General features: G+C 57.2%; 2 protein-coding genes across 2 annotated transcripts in view; one reads left to right on the top strand and one right to left on the bottom strand.

Moving 5' to 3' along the window:
- The window catches only part of LOC122366725 (Krueppel-like factor luna), a 65,514-nt gene extending 47,222 nt beyond the window's left edge, over positions 1-18,292 (top strand). The window contains exons 2-3 of the mRNA XM_043339259.1: positions 17,311-17,851; positions 18,261-18,292. Coding sequence (XP_043195194.1) covers positions 17,311-17,851; positions 18,261-18,292 — 573 coding nt within the window. The remainder of the gene's footprint in view (positions 1-17,310; positions 17,852-18,260) is intronic.
- Positions 18,293-20,072: 1,780 nt separating this feature from the next.
- Positions 20,073-23,797, bottom strand: LOC122366724. The gene is made up of 3 exons (XM_043339258.1): positions 23,779-23,797; positions 22,927-23,425; positions 20,073-22,656 (listed from the first exon to the last, which is right to left on the bottom strand). The coding sequence occupies exons 1-3, from the start codon at positions 23,795-23,797 to the stop codon at positions 20,073-20,075; spliced, it is 3,102 nt and encodes a 1,033-aa protein (XP_043195193.1).
- Positions 23,798-26,742: the final 2,945 nt, after the last annotated feature.

Here is a 26,742-nt window from a genome sequence, read left to right as displayed (position 1 = left end):
CGACCGAAACAAAACCCAATCCCAGATTACCGGAAACCTAACCAACAGTCCTGATCTGGCCGCATGTAGCCAAACAGTTGCACATCCGCTCGACATTATCTGACGTTTTCGGCGGAGCCACATTTCACTTAAATGCCGGTCTAACCCGGTTGGCGGACCGTGAAGCCCGCGCTACACGGCAGCTAATTTTACTCTCGGTCCGCCGCCGGCTGGATTACGCCATTATTGTCGCAGCCATTTGGGGCTGCAGACGCGGCTCGGGTACTTTACTGTCGGCTACCGGCTCGTCGTTTGACAGTTCAATTTCCCGACGGCCGCCGACGGTCGGCGCCGCACGCAGCGGAGATTGTGCGGCCCCGCAGCCGGAGAATCGCGCGCGTGTCACGCGTGTCAGGTGCGTGTCAGGTGTGTCACGACGGTGATCAGGGCTGACACGGCGCTCCCCGTGACCTCCAGGGGTCGTGACACCTTATGACAAGGCGTGATCACCTTTTCCGTAAAGCCTTAGCCGGACTGTGACAAGTTAAGGTATGACCAGGTGAAATAATTACTACAAATGTCACGCTGTGTCGTGAGTCTGTTTGAAGCTCATTGGTTTCACGGCAGAAACTTGTCAGACTGATCAGACATGACATATTTAATTACACCGTATGCGCATGCGACCGGAAGTACAGAATTACGTAAATGCCATCCCCCATTATTAAAATCGACGGATGTGGGCCGTTGGAAATCGGCTCACGAGCCTCCTCGGTACCGTCGCCCTTCACGCCGGCCGGTAAATCGTTCCCACGCAAACAGACGGAAGTGAATTACCAGTAGCCGATCGGGAAACAATCCTAAATAAACTGTCTGGAGACGGCCATTGGTCTGCGATCGACTTCCGTCCAATTGGGGGGCCGCGGCTCATCGCGCGGTGACCCGGCTGCCGCCGCCTAATGGGAGGTTTACGGCCGCTTTACGAGAGCCGCCGCCGTGTCACCGGGCAGACCGCCGGCGCTGGCCCGTTTTCACAGCCCGCATCGATTTCGACGGCGTATTTCCGGCCGGCCGGCCGACGGCGCCAGTGTCAGCCCCCGTCGGACTCGATGACCGTCGGATCATGTCAAATTACGCGCGGCTCCCATCTGCTCCCGGTGGCTCCGGTTAGTTCACCTCTGCCAGTCGTGTCGGTCCCCAGGGAATTCCATTGGCTCATGTGCTCTCCTATAGCAGATGAGTTGGAACGGTCGCTCTCAATGGCCCGGAAGTTCACGATCTGAGTGACGATGATCGCTGTCCGGACGGTCATCAGATGTCCCCCGGTCCACAGTGTCCCCTCACCATTACCATCGAGTTAGCAATCAACATGGCAACGTCAGGTGAATGGTATCATTGATCATTTGTTATTTAACCACCTGACGACCGTCATCCTGCTATCCTTACAAGAGCTTAGTTACAGGCTTAGTGCTAACGTCTTTTACGTGTTCTTCTACGTAACGTCTGCTAGCTTCTCCCTCGGCTTCAATCCTTTCGCGTCTCCCTCCTATACCGCCCTTCGCTACTGCACCCTTCATTGTCCCTTAGCCACCCCTCCTCGCCCCTTAGCCACCCCTCCCCAACCCTTTAGCCACCCCGCTGAGCCCCGGGTCCAGATTCGCACCGGGGTGGGTGGCCACCCGTAGTGCGTGGCGCCCGCTGAGTCAGCGTCACAATCGATGGGGTCGCGTCAGTGACTCAGCGGGTGCCCCGAGGGCGACGGTGACCTGCCGGTGAGTCAGAGGCCTCCCCGTGGCACACGCACGGGATAAAACTGACCCGTGGACCTGCGGCGCGAGTCTGGGAGGAGAGTCGGGTAGGTTACCGTGGCGGAAACTCGCCCGGTAGGAATGTGCGGAATGTCAAGGTTGCTGTCTGCTGCCGGCTACCGGTGAGCGATACGGCAGACTTCCTGTATTTATAGGACGGCGTATTGTGCACACAGTGGTTATCTACTGGCCGTGGGCTGTGTGGATGAAGCGGTTGGAGCCTGGATGGCGGAGAGTGTATCAGGAAAGGGAAGAGAATAATAAGGAACCAGTTGAAAATTACCTCGTTGTAAGAATTCCTCCGGAATAATTGGTTTGGCATATTTTGTTTTTGCAGCGCACAGGTCGTATTTATTTACTTGCTTCAGTTCATAGTGCACCGTTACATGTTCCTCTTAATTAACTCACTCCGCCCTTGTTATGCATTATTACCAGATAACCCTTACCCAACGGAAGTGCTCCGTCCAAGCTACTCAGTCAAGTTGATGGTCTGTCGTCTGAAGTTTCCTGTTTTCCAGCTCACATGACAACCGGCTGCGAACAGCGTTCATGTGACTGCCGCCCATTGTTTCACCCGACAAACATTGTCAGCCACTTGTCTCGTTTTCTTTTAATTACCGAAATCTGATTTTCATCCATCACCGGGCGCTAATTAGTCCGGACTCTCAATCTTTGCTCGTTACCCGGGCACCGCCCGAGGTCCTTCATGTCAAGCTGCTCCTTAATGACTCATATCCATGTCTTTAACTTGACAGATGAACAACAGTCGTCAAAGCAAGCTGCCACAGGTGATTCTTCGACTTTGATGTTTCAATTTAAACGTATCCTGTGAAAGAGTTTTTGACTCGTGTCATGTCGGCTGCGGGTATATAATGACTGCCTTTCATCCTTGCTCCTAAAGTCGTTTTCCTCAATAGATATTGGCTGAAAAGGTGAGTTTGCTCCACTGTCTGTTGCCCTATCACTGCACGATTAATTTTGTGTGGCTGACATGTGGCTATTCTATGCATATCCACCAGCGCTGCCCTGGGCATTAATGCCCTCCCCATATTGAACTATGTCAGAACGAAATGTTAACGCCGCAGCCAATGAAAGAACCCATTATCCCCATTGACCCCCGTGCGCTCGCGATAACGACGGTTTAAAGGTGCTGACCTTTCGCCCCGTCAGCATCGTTCAGCACCACATAGACTCCCAGAGAAAGGCCAACTTTACACCTGCCGGCCAACTGTTTTAGATTTCACGCCCTGCCCAGCCTCACTAGGATACATTTGATGCAGCGGCCGGTCACAGCTAGCCAGCTCCGATAGTACGCTTGATGCAGGTCAACCACCTGACCAGTCTCGCTGATGCGGTAGTCAGTGAGTCGGGCACACCGCTTCCCCAGCTGGTCGGTCAGCGGCCACCGTGTCACCGTTCCGCACCGGTCGGTAGCAGCGGCGTGTTGACCTGTCCAATACTACCGGTGGTGGCGGCGGCTCCCCGCCCCCGGTCTTGACGGATGGTGGTGGCGAGTCGGCCAAATTGCCGGTCTTCGCCCGGGCACCGGTCATTAGCTGAAGGAACCACCGGCCTGAAGGCGGCCGCTGGCCGAACTGCTGTCCGAACCGAGCCGAACCGGCGCGGCGGCCGAACCGAGTGGCGTGCTCGGTCCGCGAGGGACGCCCGGCGGACGAGGTGGGGACAATCCGATGGGAACGTGGGCAAACCAAATCGACAGTGAACATGCCGGGTGGAAAACCCGTCGGTACGGTGGACGCTGTTGGACAAGACGGCTGGACGGTGAATGCATGGGGGCTGAAAGACACCGCGACGGACTGAGGCTATCGTGGAAAGTCCCTGTTCTTGTGGGGCAATGGAGATGCCACGCTAGACCACGGATGGATGAAAGCTGCTCGACAGGCTATACGAGAGATGTCGCTATTGGGTCAAACTTCCGCCACAGAGCAGCACGGCGGGAAGTCCATGTTTTGCAAATGTTCTGTGTCCTGTGCTCGGCGCGTGTAGCGCTACAGGCCTTCCCTGGCGATCGTTCTCCTCTGCCCGGTGTATCGATCAGCTGCTGCACGCCGTGCAACCGACATCTGTTTGATGGATGTTCCCCTACCCTGTCGTCGTCTGATGCTGACGAATGCGCTTACCAGCATCGCCGGCTGTATCTTGTACGGATTGCACTCGGCAAAAACGACTACCTCGCAAAAACGTCAGCAGCTCTCCGGGCCTATCGATTTACTGCAAAACCCCGATCGGCGACGGATGAGCGTTCTTGCGGCGCGTGGGTCGTTCGGCTCGTCTTTTTGTTGTCAGTGTCTCCGTTGTTTCGCTGTTTGCCTATTAGATTCGTTACTCACGCTAAATAAAAAGGTTAGAATCGGTGGAATCTCATGGAGTCAGTTTCTCTCTGGTCGCTGTGGTGACTGTTGTCAATCAGTCAGTCTCCGCTCTCCAGGCTCAAATGTCCCTCGCCATCGTCCTCCGGTCCCTGAGCTCGAGTCTGACCGACCCCTGTCCTCCCCCGCTGAGTCTGAGGTTCTGAGTAATGGCAATGAAGTCGCGAAGGATCTGGCCGGTCCGTCTGCCGCCCTGGGATGACGATGGAGTATCGCTGGACGTCGCGTCCATCGTGCTCCACCGTTTCCTTGGAGACGTGGCCAGAAGCCGCAGGACGAATCACAGCGAGTGAGCGCCTAGCGACCGCCTCGGGCTCCCTCAGACCCATCCGTGCAGCTAGCTCACATTAATTGTGATGGATGTATCTCAAAAGGCATCAACTGTGGAGATTCCCTCTCTAAAGGCCACTTGGGACACTCCGTATAGTTGGTGTAGTCACTCCTTAGTTCATGACCCTCGCGCTCCCGCTGGCGATGCGGCGAGACTCGAGCTGCGCCAGCTGCTCGGCTCGGCTCGCCCGAGATTTGGCGTCGTCGTTTCTTATCGCGCGGCTGAGTTATGCGGTCGGCTGCGGGCTCCACTCGACCCTCGGGGTACATTACTCTCGGCAAATTGATATCCGAGCGGGCGGCCGCCGCCGGCGCCAGTAATTGCTGCGCCGATGGAGATGCGTGCGAGCGCTGGCTGAGCCTCGGCTGAGACGGCAGCTCGCAGGGGCTGCATTAAAACAGGCACGTTCAGCAGGTTTTTGTGACGGTGTTGAAGTGGGATTCGTCAGGAACCTTCATGAGGTGGCTGGAAAGGGTGGGATACTTAACGGCCCAACAGTTTTTCATCGTGCATGAAGTTTGCCGCGGCCATAATTCATACTCTTAACGATCGCTGGATGTTTGACCATTTCCCTTGACGTGGTTTCACATTAGCAGCACTGCCCGTTAAAGTTAACCTCAGCTGTGAGAATGACGTGGTCGTGCTTAAGAATGCAATTTTGGGTGATAAATCGGCGTTATATTCAGACGCCGGTAATTAAAATCTGCACCATTCATCATACTAAGTGTCTGCGAACCGAATACAGCAATTACTCACCATTGTACTTACGAACGCTCGCCTCGGCAATGTTCCCCCCTTTAGCGTACATGTTGCTGGTCTGAGACGTGTCTTATGACTGGTCTGAGCTGAGCCACCTCACATCACCTACCTCTGAAGTAAGATACAGTGAGTCACCCGTCCGCGGTGAGCTTTAATGACCTCGGCAGGCCTTCGAGCTGACATCATCGAACCCACATCAATCATTCGGCGTTTGAGGCGTTTCCTCCGGTTCCTGCGTGTTTCGCTTATCTCGCGCCTGTTTGCGGGTGCGTCACGTCACACCACTGTCAACTGTGCGTCACGTCACGCCTGCGTACGTCACGTCACGGTCGCCTACGTCAGGTCTCTGAGTTGTCAGACGGCGGGCAGCGACTGCGGACCTTGGAGTCCGGTCCGTGGGAGCGTTGGGACGGTCACGGGATAGTCACGGGGCAGGGTGAGGCGACAAGAGCGACCCGCGTGGCGATACGTGATTTACAGACGCTGTACTCTTCTTGCAAAGGTCAGCTTCAGTCTGACTCAGAGGCGGTCACGTGATGGGGTGTATAGTTATACAGACTGGACGTTCAGACGACAGAGTCACGTGATTTAATCACGACACTGGCGACAGCTGTCGGCACGAGGACTCACGAAAACGTCACGGGCTCAAACACGTCCGAGATTCGCGGCGGGATGGATTTCCAGATTAAATTACGGCCGGCCATGGCTGGGCGTGTCCACATGTCGCCGGAAAATGACATGAAATGGACGTAACCCGTCCTGGTACTCTATAAAATCAGCAACCCGCCATAGCCCGCCGTACGAGATGTGATTGAAACCGATCCATTCAGGAGATGGCATTCATATGTTAATGCTTCCCCGTTTCAGTGATTTAGCATGATAAAAGTCTCTAGCTGGAACACCCAGCGCGGCTCTGAATTCTGGAGAGTTAATTTTGATAGCTCACGCACTGAGCTCAGGCGGCGGGGGTTGGGGAGGGACGGCCCACTGATTGCAGAAACATTCTGATTTCAGAGTGCGACAGGCTGCGTCTCGCCAAATGAGAGCCGGGTCATTAGGGTCGTATGGCGCTACCTCGTTAGAGCATAGAAAGAAGTCTGCTCGAAGGCAGCGTTTCAGGCTTTGTCCCATGATCAGGGACAGTGCGGGATACGCAGATGCTGATTTGGGGCGTTTTGGGCATACCCGGGAAGGCAAGCTATGTGGCATCATACTTCTATTTAAAATAGATGGATACGTTCTGTGGCCGACTCGTCGCGTTAATTTTAGAGATCTCTTTAAATTTATAAACTCGTCCGTATTCGCGGCGCTGTGTGCGTCCTTCTTCGTACCGTTTTCATTGTTCGGGCGACACCTGTCTGTCCCCTACCCGCCTGTCTCTGTCCCCGTAGTCCCCCAGATGTGGGGCTCAGGTGCGGCGTCCCACTCATGTGTCGCACGCACACACACATACGCTCCCGTCCGTCCGCCGCGGCCGCACGCACCTGTCCCCCTCCTCTACAGAGCACCCTCCCTTCCCCTCCCCTTCAGCCGGCACGTGCCGCGTGACGAAGCGCACCGACGCACGCCAGAGAGCACACGATCTAGAGCCGGCGCAGGTAGTTTATTTTCGTCGGTATTATTTATTGCCACGGATGCTGTCAGGGTTGTAATTTATTGCCGTTTTTCGCTGTGAAGGTCATTCATTAGTGGCGGCCGCCGTCTCTTCCCCATCACTGAGACACTTTCAGACGGCGAGGTCCACCGCAAATGACCTTCCCGGCGTGAGCTTTGCGTGTCGTGACGGACTTCTGAGGACATTTTTCGGTTTCGTCTCTCCCGCCCGGACCGTCTCCTTTGTAACCGAGCTCGGCTATTTTCAGACGCGTGACACGCCGCTGCCTCTCGCACGACAGCGAACGTGTGAGCGAGATCGATGGCTCAGAGTGCGTTCATTGGGTCGCTGTTCGGCTGGACGCGCTATTTGGCGGCTCAGAGCTCGTCCCTGTTTTGTTGTTGTCACGTGGCCGCCGATACGGCCAGTGATTACGAGGTCGCGCGTTCGATTCCGCTCGGCGATGCATGTTTTATCGCGGCTGGGCTCCTGTCTGCGCGCGAGATTGAGCCCTCAACACCTCGGCTGAAGCTGTTTGTCGGCCCAGACGCTAATGAATAATCGAACAGCGCGCCGGCCCAGACCCGGTGTCTGCATTCCGCACCGCCGGATCGCGGACAGGGCCGGCCCACAGCGCGCGCCGAGCGACGCTTCCGGCGCGGCCGAGGTGTTCGCGGCGAAATCGGCGCGTTCCTGGGCGTGCGGCGAAAGCGGTGTCGGCGCGGCGGCGGCGGCGGCGGGTGCGTTCGTTGACCGCGGCCCGTGTCTGTCCCTTCCTACGCGAAAGCCCCGCTGCCCCAGCAGAGCGGGCATACAGATGACTGCGACTCCGGCCTATCAGCCCGCGTCTGACAGCACGAGACGCACGCACCACGCACCAGCTCGTCTCGTGGGCACCGCGGAGAAAATACCGACGTGAGCTGAATAAGGAGGGTGAGACCGAGTCCGGAAACTGGTTCGGTAACTGCTCCAGTAGTTTGGGCTTGACTGTATCGAAACCAAACTTCATATCCTGGTGGTTGTGCTCCGCTGATAACTTTTCTACGGCTATGTAGCCTGACAATATAAACTGATGTTGGTGCATTCATTCAGAACTAGATTTAGGCCCCCGTTGCCCACGCCACTATCACCAAGCGTTCGCCTCAGTTGGCTGTCAGCGGCCGAAACCACTCGCGTCGGCTCGTTTGTAGGGTAGGACGGCCCCTAAAAAACGCACCGACGGAGTGATAACGACGAGGTATATGGTCGGGATTAAGGATATGCAGGTTTGACGAATCTCGAAGTCGCATCTATTAACTAGGTGAGGGTGGGTGGGAAACTTCTCGCCCACTCTCTGCTCCACTCGCCGTCCGTCGCAGTCGACGACTGCCGTTCGCGCCTCTCGGCTCTCCTGCCAGCGGCGCGCCCGTTCCTACACTCCCCTTCGCACCACCCATAGTCAGGGTCTGTCCCGCGTCTGTCGGCGGGGTGATTTATCTGTCTCCGACCCCCGTCTCCCTTTGCTCCGGTCACGTTCAGTGGCGCCCGGGCAGGGTCCTAACCTTCCATAGCCGCGTCGCCGCTATGAGTTGATTAGGCCCCCGTTGCCCACGCCACTATCACCAAGCGTTCGCCTCAGTTGGCTGTCAGCGGCCGAAACCACTCGCGTCGGCTCGTTTGTAGGGTAGGACGGCCCCTAAAAAAAACGCCAAATACACCCAATGGAATGAAAAAGTCTTAGGCTAAGCGTCCGCTGCCCACACCTTTCTCGATCTCTGCTGAGCAGTTAATGGTTTGACCACGAATCCGGGCACATGCCGCATGCGGAAAGGTTCCCAGTGTGTTCCGCTGGCGATGCCCGAGGGACTCCCTCCACCCCAAGGTCGGCTCCCGTCCTGAGTCAGCTGTGACTGGACCCCATACTCCCCGCACAGTGCCGCCAGTGACTCACTGTCGACCGGCGTGGGGGCGCCGCGACCCACTAATGGAACGTGACCGTGTTCGGGGTGTTCGTTAGTCGTCTGCCTCTCGTGGCCGCCGGGGGACCAGCGGGGGAGCCGGGTCGTGCGGCGTCGGCTGGTATCAGGTTGCGGCGGGCAGCCCGTCCCGCCGCTGTCGCCTAGTTTAGGACCGTGGCGGCCCCACTGTGGGCCTCTGTGGCCCCGCGGACAGTACCGGCTGGCGGGCCCGCGGCTGCCCCGGCGTTGACTGTCTCGTCAGCCGGTCCGGTGTCGTGGCGGTGCCGGGGCTGTACCAGCGGCCGGCGGCCGGCTCTGGCTCCGCCGATGGCTGTCTTTTCTGACTGGCGGTCGGCGCGGGCGGCCTTGGGGGGGGGGGGGAGGGGCGACTGTGGTTCCCGGCGGCCCTGCCGTGTCGTTCGCTGATATTCCGGTGTGTGTGAAGCCATGCCTGGACACACTGCGGTCAGAGGGGGGGGGGGGGTCCGATCCGATGGTTTTGTCCCCGTGTCGGTCTTGGACCCCCGTGTTCACGGCCTCGGGGTTGTGATGTTTAGCCCGGCACGCTTCCCGGCGCCTAAACCGACGTCATCGGTGCTGGCTAAAATGGGATGCCGCGAATCTGGGATCAGTGGCCTGGTTTCGCCTTTGATATCGTGCTGCAGATTATCTAGTCGTCGGCAGCGGTCCCGTAGACCTATGTTGCGCGCAACTTAGCCGCGGCGTCGGCGGCGGACCCGGTTTACGTGCTCATACGACCGCACATACATAAATGAGGTTTGTATGGCCATGTGGCCGTGAATGACTGGTAGAAAAGGTTGTGCATGGATTTCGGTGCTGTGATGGCACCGCACGCAAAGCACAGCGCCTCACGAAAAGTAGGAACGGTGCATTGTTAGCGTACTTTAAACGCACCTACCCCTACCTAAGAATCACGTGCTGTTCATGAGGCCTGTGAGCACGGGCGCCGATGACTTTTCTGCCGCTCCGTTCTGGCCTGCGGGATGACGACTTTGCATTGCCACCGCATATGGGGACTCACATTTGGCAGCTGCTCGCACGGGTTACCGTGGGTGGGCAGGGTGCGCGAAAGTGTCGGCTGCCAGCTTGCCGCAGATTGCAGTGTCGCGACGCTTACTCGGAGTCTCGAGATTGGGGAGCCGGCAGGCAGCGGCGTAGTCGGTGTAGTTGTGTCCGGTCATGATCTTGCATGCATTTTGTCTGTGCTTGCTCGATTCCTGCACTCAGAATACACTTTGAGAGCAGTTTGAATAAAGACTCAATTGAGCGCTGAAACCAGCCTCAAATGTGTCCATGATTTTTTAAAACGGTTCCAGTAAGGCTTCCTAAGGGCTCATGTACCCGAATACTGGATTCAAGCGATACCGAAACTGGGGTTCGGACTGGAAACCGGTTTCATAGTGAGACTAATTTTTAAAAGCTTGACACCGAAAATAGGTACCGACTGAGCTCTGTTTCTGCGATCAATGGCGTTGCTCAGAAAATAATCTCAAAATGTGTTATCTGTTTTGAATAGGGGACATTAGCCCGAAACTGATCTCTGAGACCGAAAATGGAGAAACTGTTTTCTCAGTGTGTGCGGATTGTTCGTTCGGTCTCGTCTGCCACCGTTGAGCCCAGTGTTTCAGACATTGGACGAAAGAAGTTCATAGTCTGTCGATAGCTAGATGCCTGTCGAGTTGCAGAGCAGCCGATGCATGACGCAGGCAGGGTGTGTATGTGTGTGTGTGGGGGGGGGGGGTGCGTGTGTGTGCGTGTGCGTGTGTGTTAAGCGCAAAGTGGCCGAGGCGTCGGCAGCGGACCAGGTGTGTAGTGTAGACAGAGTAGCCGAGGCGTCGGCAGCGGACCAGGTGTGTAGTGTAGACAGAGTAGCCGAGGCGTCGGCAGCGGACCAGGTGTGTAGTGTAGGCAGAGTAGGCGAGGCGTCGGCGCCGGACCGGATGTATGCGTATGTCGATTTGCCGAAGTACGGAGGCGGCCACTTAGAAAATACTTTGAGACCTTTTTACAAAGGGACTCTTTGAGTGCTAAACCGAGCCTCCAAGGTGACTGGCTGAGATGTGTTTCTGCGGCAGCGTATGCCCATCAAGTTGCGTTCGGAAGCGCTTCTCGAAATGCGTGGTCTGTTTTGACAAGGGGCATTATCCCAAAGCTGGTCTCTGAGACGAAAAAAAAATGGAGATGCTGTTTTCCAGTCCCGGCGAGAAAAAGAATGTCGAGTTGCAGAGCAGCCGAGGCGTCGGCGGCGAACCTTTTGTATATGTATCTACGTATGTATGCATGTATGTATGTATGTATGTATGTATGTATGTATGTATTCACGTCATAGGGCACATCCACGTAATTGAGGCTTTCCTGTACCCTGGAGTCGTTAATATAAAACAGACGATCAGTGGGTCAGCCTACACCTACATACACATGCACACACATGCACCCACATGCACTCATCTAACCAACCCCGCCACGTTGCCTCGTCAACAAGTGCTGCTTTATCTCGCTATTGAAGCGGCTCCCAGGCAGGTTTCGTGTCACGCTTGGCAAGATGTTATATGCGATGACAATTGACAATAGCGTGTCTGAACTACGCCTGCCAGACTCTGATCGAATCGCCGGCGTGACTAAATGGTCTGCGTTCCGTGTTGTACGGTACGGCGGTGAACATCTCCACGAGTGACCAGCTCGCCGGCGATCGACTCAGGCTCTGATGTCACTAAAATGCGCTTTAGTAAGCTAAGTGCCTACCGTGTTGCAGAGGGCCGAGGTGACGGCGGCGCACCTGGCGCCTGTAAGTTGCAGAGTAGCCGAGGCGTCGGCGGCGGGCCTGATGCGTGTGCATGGGTTGCAGAGTAGCCGAGGCGCCGGTGGCGGACCCGATGTGTGTGCGGGGGTTGCAGTGCAGCCCAGGCGTCGGCGGCGGGCCCGATGTATGTGCATGATTTGCAGAGTAGCTGAGGCGTCGGCGGCGGTCCTGATGTACTTACGTGCAAGGGTTGCAGCGTAGCCGAGGCGTCAGTGGCGGACCTGATGCGTGTGCGTGAGTTGCAGAGTAGCCGAGGCGTCGGCGGCGGACCTGATGCATGTGCGTGAGTTGCAGAGTAGCCGAGGCGTCGGCGGCGGACCTGATGCATGTGCAGATGCAGAGTAGCCGAGGCGTCGGCGGCGGACCTGATGTATGTGCCGTTGCAGAGTAACCGAGGCGTCGGGGGCGGACCTGATGCATGTGTGTGAGTTGCAGAGTAGCCGAGGCGTCGGCGGCGGACCTCATGTACGTGCGAACATGGGTGGAGAATTGTTTTCAACGTTGGTATGGCGCCAGTTGCTTGAAACAATACTATCGTGTTTTATTCTTATCAAACTGAAATCCTTAAATTTCGTAGCTTTTACCCTGAAAAGTTGGTATGGCTTTGCCATACCATATTCTCGACCCATGCCGGTGCAGAGTTTACGGGGTGGCTGAGGCTACGACGGCGGGCCTGATGTGTGTGCATGAGTAGCAGAGGAGCCGAGGCGTCGGCGGCGGACCTGATGCATGTGCATGAGTTGCAGAGTAGCCGAGGCGTCGGCGGCGGACCTGATGTATGTGCGTGATTTGCAGAGTGGCCGGGGCGTTGTCGGCGAACCTGATGTGTGTGCGTGGGTTGCAGAGTAGCCGAGGCATCGGTGGTGGACCTGATGTATGTGCAGTGCAGAGTATTGATGTCAACTACGGAAAAACGGAATACCGATACCAAACCAAGTACCAGCCTATGGTTCATTATACCATCAAAATACCGAACATATTAGGAATCAAATACCAAGTACCGAGTTGGTACCAGTATGGTATCGGTATACCGAAAAGTTGTATCCGAGGACATCTCTACTGCAGAGTAGCCGAGGCGTCGGCGGCGGACCTGATGCATGTGGGTGCCGAGGCGTCGGCGGCGGACCTGATGTATGTGCGGTGCAGAGTAGTGACGTCAACTACGGAAAATCGGAATACCGATACCAAACCAAGTACCAACCTAGGGTGCATTATGATAACAAATACCGAACACATTAGGAATCAAATACCAGGTACCGAGTTGGTATCAGTATGGTATCGGTATACCGAAAAGTTGTATCCGAGGACATCTCTACTGCAGAGTAGCCGAGGCGTCGGCGGCGGACCTGATGCATGTGGGTGCCGAGGCGTCGGCGGCGGACCTGATGTATGTGCGGTGCAGAGTAGTGACGTCAACTACGGAAAATCGGAATGCCGATACCAAACCAAGTACCAACCTAGGGTGCATTATACCAACAAAATACCGAACACATTAGGAATAAATACCAAGTACCGAGTTGGTATCAGTATGGTATCGGTATACCGAAAAGTTGTATCCGAGGACATCTCTACTGCAGAGTAGCCGAGGCGTCGGCGGCGGACCTGATGCATGTGCGTGCCGAGGCGTCGGCGGCGGACCTGATGCATGTGCGGTGCAGAGTAGTGACGTCAACTACGGAAAATCGGAATACCGACACCAAACCAAGTACCAACCTAGGGTGCATTATACCAACAAAATACCGAACACATTAGGAATCAAATACGAAGTACCGAGTTGGTATCAGTATGGTATCGGTATACCGAAAAGTTGTATCCGAGGACATCTCTACTGCAGAGTAGCCGAGGCGTCGGCGGCGGACCTGATGCATGTGCGTGCCGAGGCGTCGGCGGCGGACCTGATGCATGTGCGTGCCGAGGCGTCGGCGGCGGACCTGATGCATGTGCGTGCCGAGGCGTCGGCGGCGGACCTGATGTATGTGCATGCCGAGGCGTCGGCGGCGGACCTGATGCATGTGCATGAGTATGTATGTGCGTGAGTTGCAGAGTAGCCGAGGCGTCGGCAGCGGGACTGATGTATGTGCCGTGTGGAGTAGCGTGGCCTCGGACGCATTGCAGTTGCAGAGTAGCCGAGGGGTCGGCGGCGGACCTGATGTGTGTGCATGAGTTGTAGAGTGGCCGGAACCAGGTCCAGGTGTTTTGTGTGTATCGCGTCGCAGGTTGGGGTGCCGCGTTGCACGACCCTTCAAAGCGTGCCTACCAGGCTCCCCGGTTTCCTTTACGATTGCGTGTGCGCTTAATATGCCTCTGAATAGATGCGCGTCAGTCGCCGGGGAACCATCCTCATGGTGGCGCCGCGTCAGTCGCCGGGCAACCATCCTCGTGGTGTCGCCGCAAGGAACCGCACTCCGCTGTACGTACCCCCGAGCCGTGCTCGATACGCCTCACCTGCCGTGCCGGCGTTAGTGTGCCTGACCATAGAATCCTTGTAGCCGTTGGTACTCCCCACAGCTTCCCTGGCTCCCTTCTCGCTCGCTCTCCGCTCCACTCGCCGGCGGCCATGTCGGCGTTAAGGAGTGCGTGATCAGGTAATCCTCGTAGCCGTTGGCACTCCGCACGGATTCCTTAGCTCACTTCTCGCCCACTCTCTGCTCCACTCGCCGTCCGTCGCAGTCGACGACTGCCGTTCGCGCCTCTCGGCTCTCCTGCCAGCGGCGCGCCCGTTCCTACACTCCCCTTCGCACCACCCCTAGTCAGGGTCTGTCCCGCGTCTGTCGGCGGGGTGATTTATCTGTCTCCGACCCCCGTCTCCCTTTGCTCCGGTCACGTTCAGTGGCGCCCGGGCAGGGTCCTAACCTTCCATAGCCGCGTCGCCGCTATGAGTTGATCACTCATGCAAATATCCCTTGCACAGATGACTGTGCACTTTTGGATGCCTTTAGCCTGGTCGCTGTGTAGTGTGTAGGTCTCAGCCTACCCCTACCGTCTCCGTGGCTCTGACGCTCTTCTCGTCACGTTCCTCTCACTCAGTCACCTCCATTGCCGGTGAGCACTGTCACACAGCACACTCGGTCCGATTCTCCCGCATTGCACCTGTTTAGTGTTTATCGGCGCTGCTCGACGGCGAGCTTGTCGCTTGGCCCGGTTCCGGTGTCGGCTCGCCAGACACAATAAACACCGCTTCCGCCGCCGGTGCACCGTCTTTGTCACGACCGCGCCGCGTCTGTAATTTGCCGGAAAGTTCGGCGTGCCGCCTCGGAAAGTAGCGTTGGCCAGGGTCGGGCCAGTGTCTATAGTCGTGAGCCGTGCTGGGGCTCCGTCCGTGAGCCGTGTCCCGTACCGGGGCTCCGTCCGTGAGCCGTGTCCCGTACCGGGGCTCCGTCCGTGAGCCGTGTCCCGTACCGCGGCTCCGTCCGTGAGCCGTGTCCCGTACCGGGGCTCCATCCGTGAGCCGTGTCCCGTACCGGGGCTCCGTCCGTGAGCCGTGTCCCGTACCGGGGCTCCGTCCGTGAGCCGTGTTCCGTACTGGGGCTCCGTCCGTGAGCCGTGTCCCGTACCGGGACTCCGTCCGTGAGCCGTGTCCCGTACCGGGGCTCCGTCCGTGAGCCGTGTCCCGTACCGGGGCTCCGTCCGTGAGCCGTCCGCCGCCGGTCGAAGTTTCCGGCGCCACGGGGTCGGGTCAGGTGGCGCGTGGACGGCGCACGGGGCCGGTGCTAATGTCGAGTGGCGGCCGATGGCGCCGGTCTGGCCCGACGCCGCCGGCAGTGGGAAGGTCAGGACGATAAAGTCAGCCGTAAACCGGCCGCGACGGTCGTGTCCCGTCGGGCCATCGGGGAGAATCGAGCTCTATAGGGCTCCATTTCGGTCGGCGGCGCTGGGGCAGGTCAGAAGGGTACAGACACGCCCTCCCCGGGCCTGGCGCCATTTCGAGCCCTCCCCCACCTCCCCCCTCGGTCGGATGGCCCTTTTCGTCCTCTCACACCCCGTCCCGACCATAAGTCCCGTCGTTATCCAACCGCCACCGCCTGCTAGTTACCTCGTGAAAGCAGCATTTTACAGATTGGCTTTTTTCATCTGTCGTCGGCGTCGTGTCGGGCTTTTCGGGTTTAATTCCACGCCACCCGAGGTCGGCACGCCTGAGGAGCGTTGATCCGTCCGAACACCCTTCCCCAGCGACCGAGCAGACGGATCGCCTCAATGGGACCGTGCTGGTGTGAAATTCGAATGTCGGCGAAAACGACCGGACACGGACGATTGTGGCCCGAGCGGGCGGTGGAGCGGCGGTGGGATTTTAGCGCCGAGTGGGTGTGAACTGGGGCGCGTCTGGTCGGATGGTCGTCCACCTGACGCCGATGGAGGGACGACGGAGGGCGGGATCGACTGTGATCCGCCGCCCACGGCTCGAAATAACCCGTCTGAGCGGGGGAGGGTGGCGGCCGAACCACCTGTCTCCCTGTCTGTCCCTGAAACGGGCTGACCTCCGTCCGGTCTGAGGGTGGGCTCGCACGGGCTCACCTCCTGCCGGTCTGCTCTCTAAAAGGTTTATCGGCCGGTCCGGCTGTCTGAGGGGATCCGTCGGCCGGTCAGCCCGCTGAGGGTGGGCTCACGCAGCAGCTTGGCTCACCGGCGCGCCGCCAGCAGTTTGTTCGGCACTGTTTTTCGTCCGTCAATACCCGAGATGGTTTGTTTACCGGCTGGAAGGTGTCACTGACGCTACCGGCGCCGGGGATAGGGCCGCGGGTGGCTGCTCGGAGGGTACCCTGGGAGGACGGTGGGGATGCGAGACTGTGCGTATGAGCTACCTGGAAAAGGTGGCGCTGTTCATAGGATGCCTGAACGTCATAGTTGTTTGGAAGATGTCATGTCAGCTTGAATAAAGCAGAACCTTTTTGTATGTGGTTTCATAAGGCTAATGCTGGTTGAAGCTCTACCATTGCATCGTTTGATTCACATCCGTTTATTCGCTTCATCTAACCTCTGCGCTAATTACATCACAGGAGCATAATGACCCAAATATCGTCCATGTCGGGAAGTTAGACTGGTCAGTGCTCACCCCTGGTCACCAGTTCTCCGACCCCGCCTTTGTCTGGCCCGATGCCTGCAGTGAAGCACGTCCGCGTCCATTACCGGCGCAGCTTCAGCGGACCGGTACGTTCACGCGCCGCTGTGTTCGACCGGCAACTTTTCCATGAAGAACTTTGATCGCCGTCCCGGCCGCCGACAACAGAGCTTCCACAAAGGCTGTGGAACTCTGTCGGTGCAGCCTCCCAGACCGGCAGACGGGCTGTCAACTTTCCGACGTCAAAAATCCCAAACTCAGCACATGTCGGTTCAAAACGCCAGCGCTGACAGGCGGGCCTCTTTGTGCAAGACGTCGATCAAATGAATATGCAGGGTGGTCGGCGGTTTGAATGCTAAGTCGGTCGACGTTCCCTTGTGGATATGAAATAATGGGATTGATATCGGGGTCTTTGGGGAGGACCGTGTTTCTGGTAATCTGCAAGTCATGCTTGAGTATATTATCAGCATGATAAAGTGAGTTTGGATAGCCATCAGTGGTAGAACACAATGTTGAATGAGATGCACTAACCACTTAATGCGCATACACAGCCCGGCAATTGATGATAAAACGATAGTCGTTATTGACCGGGTGGCTAAATAAATGCAATGCTAAGTGCGCGTTTCTTTCATTTTCAGACATGTTACGAGATGGAGAAGTACCTAAAGGACGAGCCGAAGCTCAAGTCGTACAAGAAGCTGCCGTCCGAGCTGGACTCGGCGGCGGCGCGGTGGAAGTCGGAGCCGGAGCCGGACGACGGCGAGTACCTGTTCTCGTCGCGCGACTCGCTCGACTCGCTCAGCGTCAGCTCCGGCTCGTCGGCCAACTGGGAGACGGCCAGCGTCAAGACCGAGGAGCCCGAGTCGGAGAGCGACTCGGAGATGGAGGACGCCGCCGGCCGGCTGCTGGCCCACTCGCTCACGCCGCCCTCCAGTCCCGAGTGGCCGTCGGCGGCGCGGCTGGCCGGCCGCGGCACGCTCCAGGTGCGCTTCACGTCGCGCGCCGGCGGCCTCATCTCGTGCCTGCCGGGCCTGTCGCTCAAGGCGGGCCACGGCCGGCCGGCGCGCGCCGACTCCTCGCCAGATGGCAAGCGGCGGATACACAAGTGCCTCTTCTCCGGCTGCAAGAAGGTCTACACCAAGTCGTCCCACCTCAAGGCCCACCAGCGAACACACACAGGTGAGATCGCGACCGCTGGAGATCCTAAACCGCGTGCGGAGAGAGCTGGCACCCTCTTGTCAAGACACCCTAAACCGTGTCAAGAGATCCTCAGCCTCGCGCCAAGAGATCCTAAACCGTTCCACCGAGATCCTAAACCGGCGCACTGAAAGATCCTAGACTCCCATGCCGATAGGCCCTAAACCCTCGTGCCGAGAGACCCTAAACCGTCCCACCGCGGCCCTAAACCGGCGCGTCACCGGCCGGGCCGCTGAGTTATCTTCTCCCAACAGCTCTCTGCGGTCGGGTCATATGGCACCATTACTATTCGTGACAGCTCGGAGATTACCGGGATTTCACGCGGGCAGTGTAAAAACCGCCGGGCTGGGGGAGCCGTATGATTCATTGGTGCGGCTTTTTGTTGCTCCAGACGGAGGTGCCGGCGGCGGCGGCGAATGTTAGATTGGCCAGGATTGATGATGTCTCGCCGCTGAGCCGACGCGACGGTGCGCGGCCAACCCGCTTGGCGGCGACAATCGGACCGTGGCCGCTCCCGCGCTGCGGCTGTTGATAATAGCACCCCCAGAGGGCTGGCTTACCAACCGCAGACACCATATATTACCTGCGCTTTGTTGAGCATCGTGGATTCTATTTTCACTTGTTTGCTTAATTCGTATTTAAGTCTCAACGGGTCTTGTTTATTGATTACCAAACGACAAAAACTACCGGCACATACGGAACAGCTGTTTTCAATGTCAGGTGCATGAGGAAGATCCTGCCAAAGTGATGCTTACGACGTCTGCTTTAGTTCTCTTCTTTACTATCTCGACTCACGGCGCTCTGAACTGGCGTTCCGTCCGACACTGGCGCCGATTGCCTTAGGGCCGGCTGATGGCGTCCCGTGTAAACCCGTCACCCGGCGGCGGCTCGTGATGAAGCGACTGCCCCCGCGGGAGTCGGGAGACTTCCCCGTCGGCGGGACGGTCCTCCCCCGCTCCCCTCTGGTGCCAGTAAACAGTGCCGCCGACCCGGGCAGAAATAGCCCCGGGGCACGCTGGGTCAGCGGCCGTTACCCCGGCCCGTGCTCGCCCTGTCTGCCCCGCGACATGTTGCGTAATCTGGTCTCTGGGAGTGTTTGGTGTTGGGAGGAATGTGCCGGTATGTCGTAGGCACGTGTCGACGTGCCAGGCGTCACCGCCGAGGGAGGAATCCCCTCCCTGTGGCTCCTTGACTCTCTCTCTCTCTTTCTCTCTCTCTCTCTCTCTCTCTCTCTCTCTCTCTCTCTCTCTCTCTCTCTCTCTCTCTCTCTCTCTCTCTCTCTCTCTCTCCCTCTCCCTTTCCCTCTCCATACGTGTACCGCTGTCCTTCCAACCTTTCCTCATTAATTTCCCATCAGTGTCGATATCCATCTTCTAAAGCTATCATCCCTTGCGAGCACTTTTCATTGCTACTATATCACACACGTCGCTGCATTTCGTTTGTCTTTCGATACTCGCGCTCGAAATCGAAAGAGAGCTCTCCTCACTTCTGTCGTGCCTGAATCTCTACCGTTGGTTGGAAGCGGAACTCCTATTGTATTGGAATGCCGGGTCCCCCATTGTAAAAACGGACCCAACCGTAATCGTCTCTTTTATATTCGGTATCTCAAGGTCCTTCGTAACCCCATTTGGACTGGCATTCATTCTTTTTTGTCCCACTGGATCATTGTTTTCTTTTTACGTTGCTCTGCCATTTAATTGCAAAATTATTTCATATGCATGTTTTTCACCAACTTTCTCGCGCTGGCTTTTTCCGTTTCCTGCCTCACCTTACTTTAAACCTTTCAATTTATGCTCTCCAATATGCCACACAGAGCTACCTTGCCCATTGTTTGCTCTGCAAATGTTTGAAAATATGAAAACAGAGCGGCACAAAATAACGCTTTTAGCTTTTATCCGTTCCTGTGTCAGAGTACCTACTCGCGGTTTATCTCCTTATAAACGGTATAAACATGTGTTTGTTAGCGCCATTCCGTTTCCCTCAGCGGTATACAGAGGTGTTCATTTGTTCACCCGTGTCAATTAATTCTGGACTGATTGGCCTGCGGTCGCAGCTGATTTCACTCGCTCAGCCTAATGGCTTTTGGAGAAAGCACGTTTGCTCGGCCAGTAACGGAAGATAAATTAACGACAGAATGTGTTATGAAATGCCCACAACTGCATAAAGGCACATATTTGCAGCCGTCTATTATCTAATACTGGTCTTACTGGTCGAGCGGCAGCGTCGTTAGCCGGCGGAGGCCCAATAGTTGGCCCCAAGCAGCCTCTGCTCCTCCTAGCTGGAACACCCTGGTCAGCGCCGCTCGGGAGAGAGTACCAGTGGCCAGCTGGCACATCGTGTGGGCAGCGCGGCCACGGGAGGTGGATTTCGCCGCCCAACCCCGCTGCAGGCCTCTCTCGCTCATCCTCCTCTCCTCCCACGACCCGTCGTCGCGGCTGCTCAGCTGTCGATCCCGTATGATGAGTTGGATGTCCTGCGTCCCGAGCTCCAGGTAGTCGGAAGCAGAACCGCTGCCAGCCAGGTGATCGGCTCTGTCGTTCAGTTGGACTCCGGCGTGCCCTGGGCAGTATACCCAGACGACTTGTTGAGGGAGGTCGTGCCACTCCGGAGGAGCCGATCCGCTCTCTAGTTTGCGCAGGAGAGACTGAGAGTCGGTGCAGATGATGCACGCGGCTAGATCAGGGTGGGCGCTTCTGGCAAGATCCAGACCGCGGAAGATGGCCTCCAGCTCAGCCCTCATGCTAGAGAGGCGAAGGTTACAGCCTCCACGGTGGGTCTGCAGGCTGCCGTCTGACTCCCTCATCACACACCCCCATCCCGATCTTGGGGTGCTTGTGGTGACAGAACCGTCAGTGGCCAGGACGACGAGGGGCTGTGGGAGCTCACTGCTGGTGTCGGCCAGGACCTCCTCAAACATGGCGTTCACTACGTGTGGTGGTAGCTCACGGTCGGTGCGGCTGAAGAGGTCGATCTTGAAGGTCCATCGGCATCTGGTGGCGGGAGGCGTCGCAGACCACAGGTGAGATCTGCGGATCTTGTGCCGACCGCAGAGACCGCGCAGAGCTTTGGTCCCATCGCGCAGCCAGCCCGTGCGCTGCAGACGTGCCAGTGGAGCGCGTGCCAGGGCTTGGTCGACGAAGTCGTGCAAGGGATGGCCGCAGTCGGAGGCGACGATGCACACCGCTCTGGCTCGTAGGACTTCGTGTAGGTCGACGATGGAGGGCAGGTCAAACATGTACCTCAGCGCAGTGACCGGCGTCTGTCTGGGGCACCCGGTGGCGAGTCGGAGAGCGCTGTTCTGGATCCGCTCGAGCTTGTCCATCGTTGTCTTCAGCGGATTGATGATCTCGAGTCCGTAGGTGATTCGAGAGAGGACAAGCGAGCGATAGAGATGACTGATCCGTCTCAAGTCAACTCCCCTGCTGTAGGCCGCTTTCAGCGTTGACAGAGCGCGAACGCATCTGCTGCGCACTGAGTCGGCGTGGGCGTTAAAGGTGAGAGCCGGGTCCAGCGTCACGCCCAGCAGCTTTACTTGATCAGAGTAGGAGATGGGTTCACCCCCGTAGACCACCGCTTCCAACGGTTGGGTGGGGCGGCGCTTTCCAAAGACAGTGACGGATGCCTTCTGAGGGTTGATGACCATGTCGAGATGGTCGCATGCGGCCTTCACATTGTTGACCACCTCCTGAGCGGTGCCGATTGCTGAGGAGATGTCCCTGTGCCACGCGACGATGGTGATGTCATCTGCGTAGCACAAAAGGATTGCGTTGTCAGGCGTGATGATGGAGGCGATGGGCTGCAAGTAGGCGTTGAAGCAGATGGGCGAGAGGGGTGACCCCTGGGGCAGTGCGGTGGGAACGTCCGTCCAGTCGGACATCCACCTGCCACACTTCATGGAGCATCTCCGGGATCGCAGCGCTGCCATGATCCATCTGGTCAGCCGCACGTCCGTGTCGAGGACGAGGAGACGGTGGGCCAGCTTGGGGAGAGACACCATGTTGTAAGCGTCCTGAAGATCGAGGGCGACCAGGACGGCTTGCTCTCGACGTTCGAAGGCCTCGGAGATGACGTGCGTTACCACCCCTGCGTTTGTCCACGTGGACCGTCCCTTGCGGTATGCGCCCATGCCGGGAGGCATCCGAGGCTCCAGATGTGACGCCAGCCTCTCGCATACCATGGATTCAGCCACCTTCCCAAGCAGATTTTGTACTGCTATTATCCGGTGGCCCTCGAGGCGGTGGTGATCCTTCCCTGGCTTGGGAACTGGGACGAGGACGCTGTCGCACCACTCGGTGGGCACGATGCCGGAGACCAGGGACTCGTTGATCTCTGAGAGGAGCCGACTTTTCGACTGAGCAGAGAGGTTCTTGAGAGCAGAGGCTGGAATCCTGTCGGGTCCTGGGGATACTTGTCCTATGCGCTCGATCGCCCGAGTGAGGTCGTCCATGCCGAAGAGTTCAGATGGAGCGAGTTGCGGTAGTCTGGACGAAAGGTCTCGGATTGCTTCGTCTCTCCTGGACATGTCGCCGCGGGAGCACTGGTCAACAAAACGCTGCAGAAAGGCGGATCCCTTCTCCTCGTCGGTACGCAGGATGCGGGAGCCCGCCACCATCTGCATGCTGGAGGTCTGCGGTTTTGAGTCGCCCATGGAACCGATGAAACGCCAGAACTGGCCCGAGTCTCTGTAGCTCTCCTGCAAGAAGACGTCCCAACACCTGCGCTTGGACGAGAGGGTGATCCGCTTCCATACGGCGTCGGCCTTGTTTCTGGCTGAGCGAGCAGTCTCCCTGGTGGAGGCGTCACACGATGTTTTGGCGGCACGCCAATGTTTCAGCGCGGAGCGTTTGTTGCGCCATGCTGCATCTACCTCCGGTGTCCACCATTGCTTCCGAGTGGGCATCGCGGCTGCTTCTCGTCCCTGGCGCCGTCTTGACTTGGCTTCCTTGAAGAGCAAGGTGGAGTGGAGGGTTGTACCTCCTTGACGAAGATGGTACAGGCGAGGTCTCTGAGCAGAAGGCGAGGGCCCGGTCCTCGGAAACCGGACACGAACCTCGCACAGTAGGTGGTCGCTGGCACCGTGGTAGGTTGGGGCCCAGAAGACGTCGCCAGGCACATCCCCCGCGGAGAAGGCGAGGTCGATCGTGGTGTCTGAATCACCCGGACGATCAGCTAGACGCGTCGGGGTGGGGGAGGTCAGCAGCTGCAGACCGGAGTCTGAGAGCAGTTCTTCCAGTGCCTTGCCGTTAGAGTTGTGTAGACCGCTGGCGCACCAGGCTGGAGACCGCGCATTGAAGTCACCGAGCACCAGCGAGGGGCCTGGCAGGTTCTCGATCTGCTCCAGAAACCGCCAGTCATCCACGGCGGAGCAGTGTGATGCGTACACGTTGTACACGCTGACGGCGTCCCGCAGTCGGTCGTCTCCAACAGACACCCCTTGGATCAGGTAGTCCCCTGGTTCGAAGTCGGTGCAGTCCAGTGTTTTCCATGTCAAGCCGGGCCGGTCGCGGACAGCGATGAGGATGCCCCTCCCATAGTCGTGACGTATGATGCTGAAGCCTGGGAGCCGGAAGAAGTGGGGAGTGCTGAGCAGCGTCTCCTGCAAAAGAAGCACATCGTACCGTTCCGAGATGGTCTCCAGCTCCAAGAGTTTGGACCTTGCCCCGCGGACATTCCAGTATCCGATCATCAGATTTGAGTGAAGAAGTCTGGAAGACTTTGTGTGCCGGCAACGAGCTCCCGCGCGGCGACCCCTCACCGATCGAGAAGTACCTTGCGGGGACGAGCTCGAGGTCTGGGTGGATGACGCAGTCGAGTCGATATCGGGAGATGATACAGCTGATTGCAGAGACGAATCGTAGTCAGAAGTTCGAGCGCGGTCAGTTTCCGGGTGATCATCCGGGAGGACACACCTTGCAGCATGAACTCCATTGCGCGAGATGTGTACCGCAGGTCAAGTTATTCACCGCCGTTCAGAGTGCCGGAGCACCCCTATCTACACCGACCCTAGTGCAGAGGCGGCTAGGCCGGTGGGGATCCTTTTTTGAGTGTGACCTCTTCAGGAGGGCGGTACCCCACATAGGGCTGAAAAGCCCTCCCACCATCCCACCTCACGCGTGGCCCAGTCCCTGCGGCCATGAGGACATGGTTAGAACCCGATCGTGAGGAGGTGCTACTTCTCTCGACGTATCCAGGCGGGCAGCTCACGCCTGGCATGGCAGTCGACGACCGGTACCCTCCACTCGAGGGCCGCCCTTCTTGGTACTCGACCACGGGGACGTGGTCAGAGTTGAGGAGGGACCTCAGGAGCACCCAACGTGGGATGCCCAAGAGCCCCCGCCCCCACCGCGCGCTGCTCAGCGTCCCGAGCGGTGACCATTTGCCCATGGCTGGGGATGCGAGTTGGACGGAGTCGGGACGTGGTCCACACAATGGCGGGCCCAGCACTCGCGTCCTGAGGGGGCCGCATCTCCTCCCTGTCATTTAGCCCATGACTGGGTCTGCGAGTTGACCGCGAGTCGGGACGTGTTCCTCAGCGCCACGAAGCGTCTGATGGGCCCAGCACTCGGGTCTAAGGGGGCCGCAGCTCCTCCCTTGCCGAAATATCCCGTCCGGCGGTCCGGGCCACCTGACATGCATTTGCAATAGCAGGACGGCCACGAGCAGGCTGCATGCAGGAGATTTGAGAGGAGAGGTGTATATAGACAACATACAAGCAAGCAGAAGTCATGCCACATCACTCCCCGTTGCCCACCCTGCCGCCCACCCGAGACAGCTCGTAGTGACCGACAGGGGCCTCTGTGAGGATCCCAAAAAAAATGAGAGACCTTTAACACCATTAATTTGCATTATTGCATTGCTCCGGCCTATGCTCCGCCTATTATTATAGTGCTTTTCTTCGGTTACTGGTTATTCCGTATTTCCCGCATAATTCCTGCTGAATTCCTCCAAAGCTAAATGATGATGTCGCTAGTGCCTAGCTTACTCCTTCCCTCAGTGTTGTGATATTGTACCGCTAATTTTGTCACGGTCTGTCGCGGCGCCTTTCACAGTGTTTGTTGACACTGAATGACACGATGAGCTAACCCACGTCATCGTTTGTCACCCCTCCCCTCTCCTCCTCCCCCTCTCCTATCTCCCACGTTCCTCCCTCCATGCCACACACGGCGTCAGGACAGGGGGATAAACATAACGGCCATCGGGCTGGGAAATGTCGAACTCGTAAAATCGGGAATTTTATCTTTTGCGTTCTCATTTACAGTGATTTGGTTTCTGATAAAAAAATGATTGATATGTTGTATAGGTATCTTCAATGTGGACACTTAATATCGTTACATAAAAAGTATGTTGTTGCGTAAGTGTAGCCGTATCATATATAGCTACATTCGCCAGCTATAATAAACAGAAGCTGCGTTTTCTATGAAGAGGAAAAAACGTATCAAATACTGTCAGATTACCTTTTATATTGCACTGATCTAAAGAATATTGCAAATTCTCATGCAGATGGTTTCCATTGCTTTCCAAACATTTCTAGAAAAAAAGTTTTATCTTATCTCATCGTGCAAAGTTACGGTTTCTTGCAGCGCAATGGTTAGGAAAGTAAAAAATATTTGTACGCAGCTTCCCTGGATAAGTGGTGTTCGTAATGCCGCTAAGTGACTGGGTATTGTCTCTATTTCAATTAGTGTGTGCTTCAGGTTTGATAATTGCAGAGTGCCAGAGGGTTATCTAGCTGCTGCGTTGTTTACATAGGCCTATTTGCAACAGACGCACACACGAACAATTGCTTGTCTCGTAAGATGTGATACAGAAAGCAAGCGTAGTAAAACCCTGGGATTTACCAAAACGGATAAAGTGTTCGCTGTAAGGGAGCTGTGCTGCTTGATTCAGGAAACACTGCGTCCCTGTGCTGACTTGAGTGCAAAATGATCACGAGTCCTCGGGGTCTCAAGTAAGCACTTGCTTAAACGTCTTCAATCAATCAATACATAGATTCCTCCCTGCATTTCATGCTAAGATTAGGCTGAATGCATCCGTTCTTCTAATCGCCTCCAGGGTCATTAAACCCTGTAGCTATCAGTCAGATAAGTCGCAATACTCGGGTATCACGTCCTCTGCTAGTACAGCCGAACCCAGAGCAGCTTCCTATCGCAGTCTATATCACATCACCCCTCCCCCTGCCGCACACCACTGCTCTATCCGCGGCACTGTGCCGTCTGCCCGGTCTATATCACCCCTCCCCCTGCCGCACATCACTGCTGTATCCGCAGCACTGTGCCGTCCGCCGGGTCCATATCACCCCTCCCCTGCCCCACATCACTGCTGTATCCGCGGCTCTGCGCCGAGTGCCGGGTCTAGCTATATCACTCCTCCCCCTGCCACACAACACTGCTGTATCTGCTGCACAGTGCCGTCTGCCGCGGCAGTGGCAGAATGTTATTGTCGACGCCCGCTCATCCTGCCCACATTATCGGCCACCAGATGCATGGCTGATGGGCGCCGGCAGACGGGCACGGCGCGGCCCGCTTACAAAAACAATATACCGCCGCCACGGCCGCCACGTGCTCTGAGGGCGCCGCGCGTCTCCTCTGGGAACAGAGAGGGGCGCCGACGCCCCGGGAACGGCGGCAGGAATACTGCTGATCGGGGGGAGGAGGGTACTGCCGATCAAAAAGAGAACACTTTCGATCAGCGACTACCGGTCAGGCACTGCTGATTGAGGGTCGAGCAGAGCTGTCGTAGAAGGTCCTAGACGTTGCGCGCTCGGCATAGAACAGGACGTTCGTAACTCGTGCTCAGCCGGAAACCCGCGGCCTTCGTAGTGGCGCGCCGTGCCAGCGGGTGTATGATGTCAGAGGTGGTGTTAATTGGTGATA

The sequence above is a fragment of the Amphibalanus amphitrite genome, unplaced genomic scaffold (genome assembly GCF_019059575.1).
Source record: "Amphibalanus amphitrite isolate SeventyFive unplaced genomic scaffold, NRLGWU_Aamphi_draft 000827F_arrow, whole genome shotgun sequence".
Classification (NCBI taxonomy): domain Eukaryota; kingdom Metazoa; phylum Arthropoda; class Thecostraca; order Balanomorpha; family Balanidae; genus Amphibalanus; species Amphibalanus amphitrite.
The sequence above is the reverse complement of the archived record's forward strand: the minus strand, read 5'-3'. Positions and strand labels throughout refer to the sequence as shown.

Excerpts from the sequence above, each read along its gene's own strand:
- LOC122366724 (XM_043339258.1), bottom strand. Across the intron at positions 22,657-22,926 it reads GGTGCCAGCGACCACCTACT|GGAGACTGCTCGCTCAGCCA; the intron begins GTGCGAGGTTCG and ends CGCCTCCACCAG.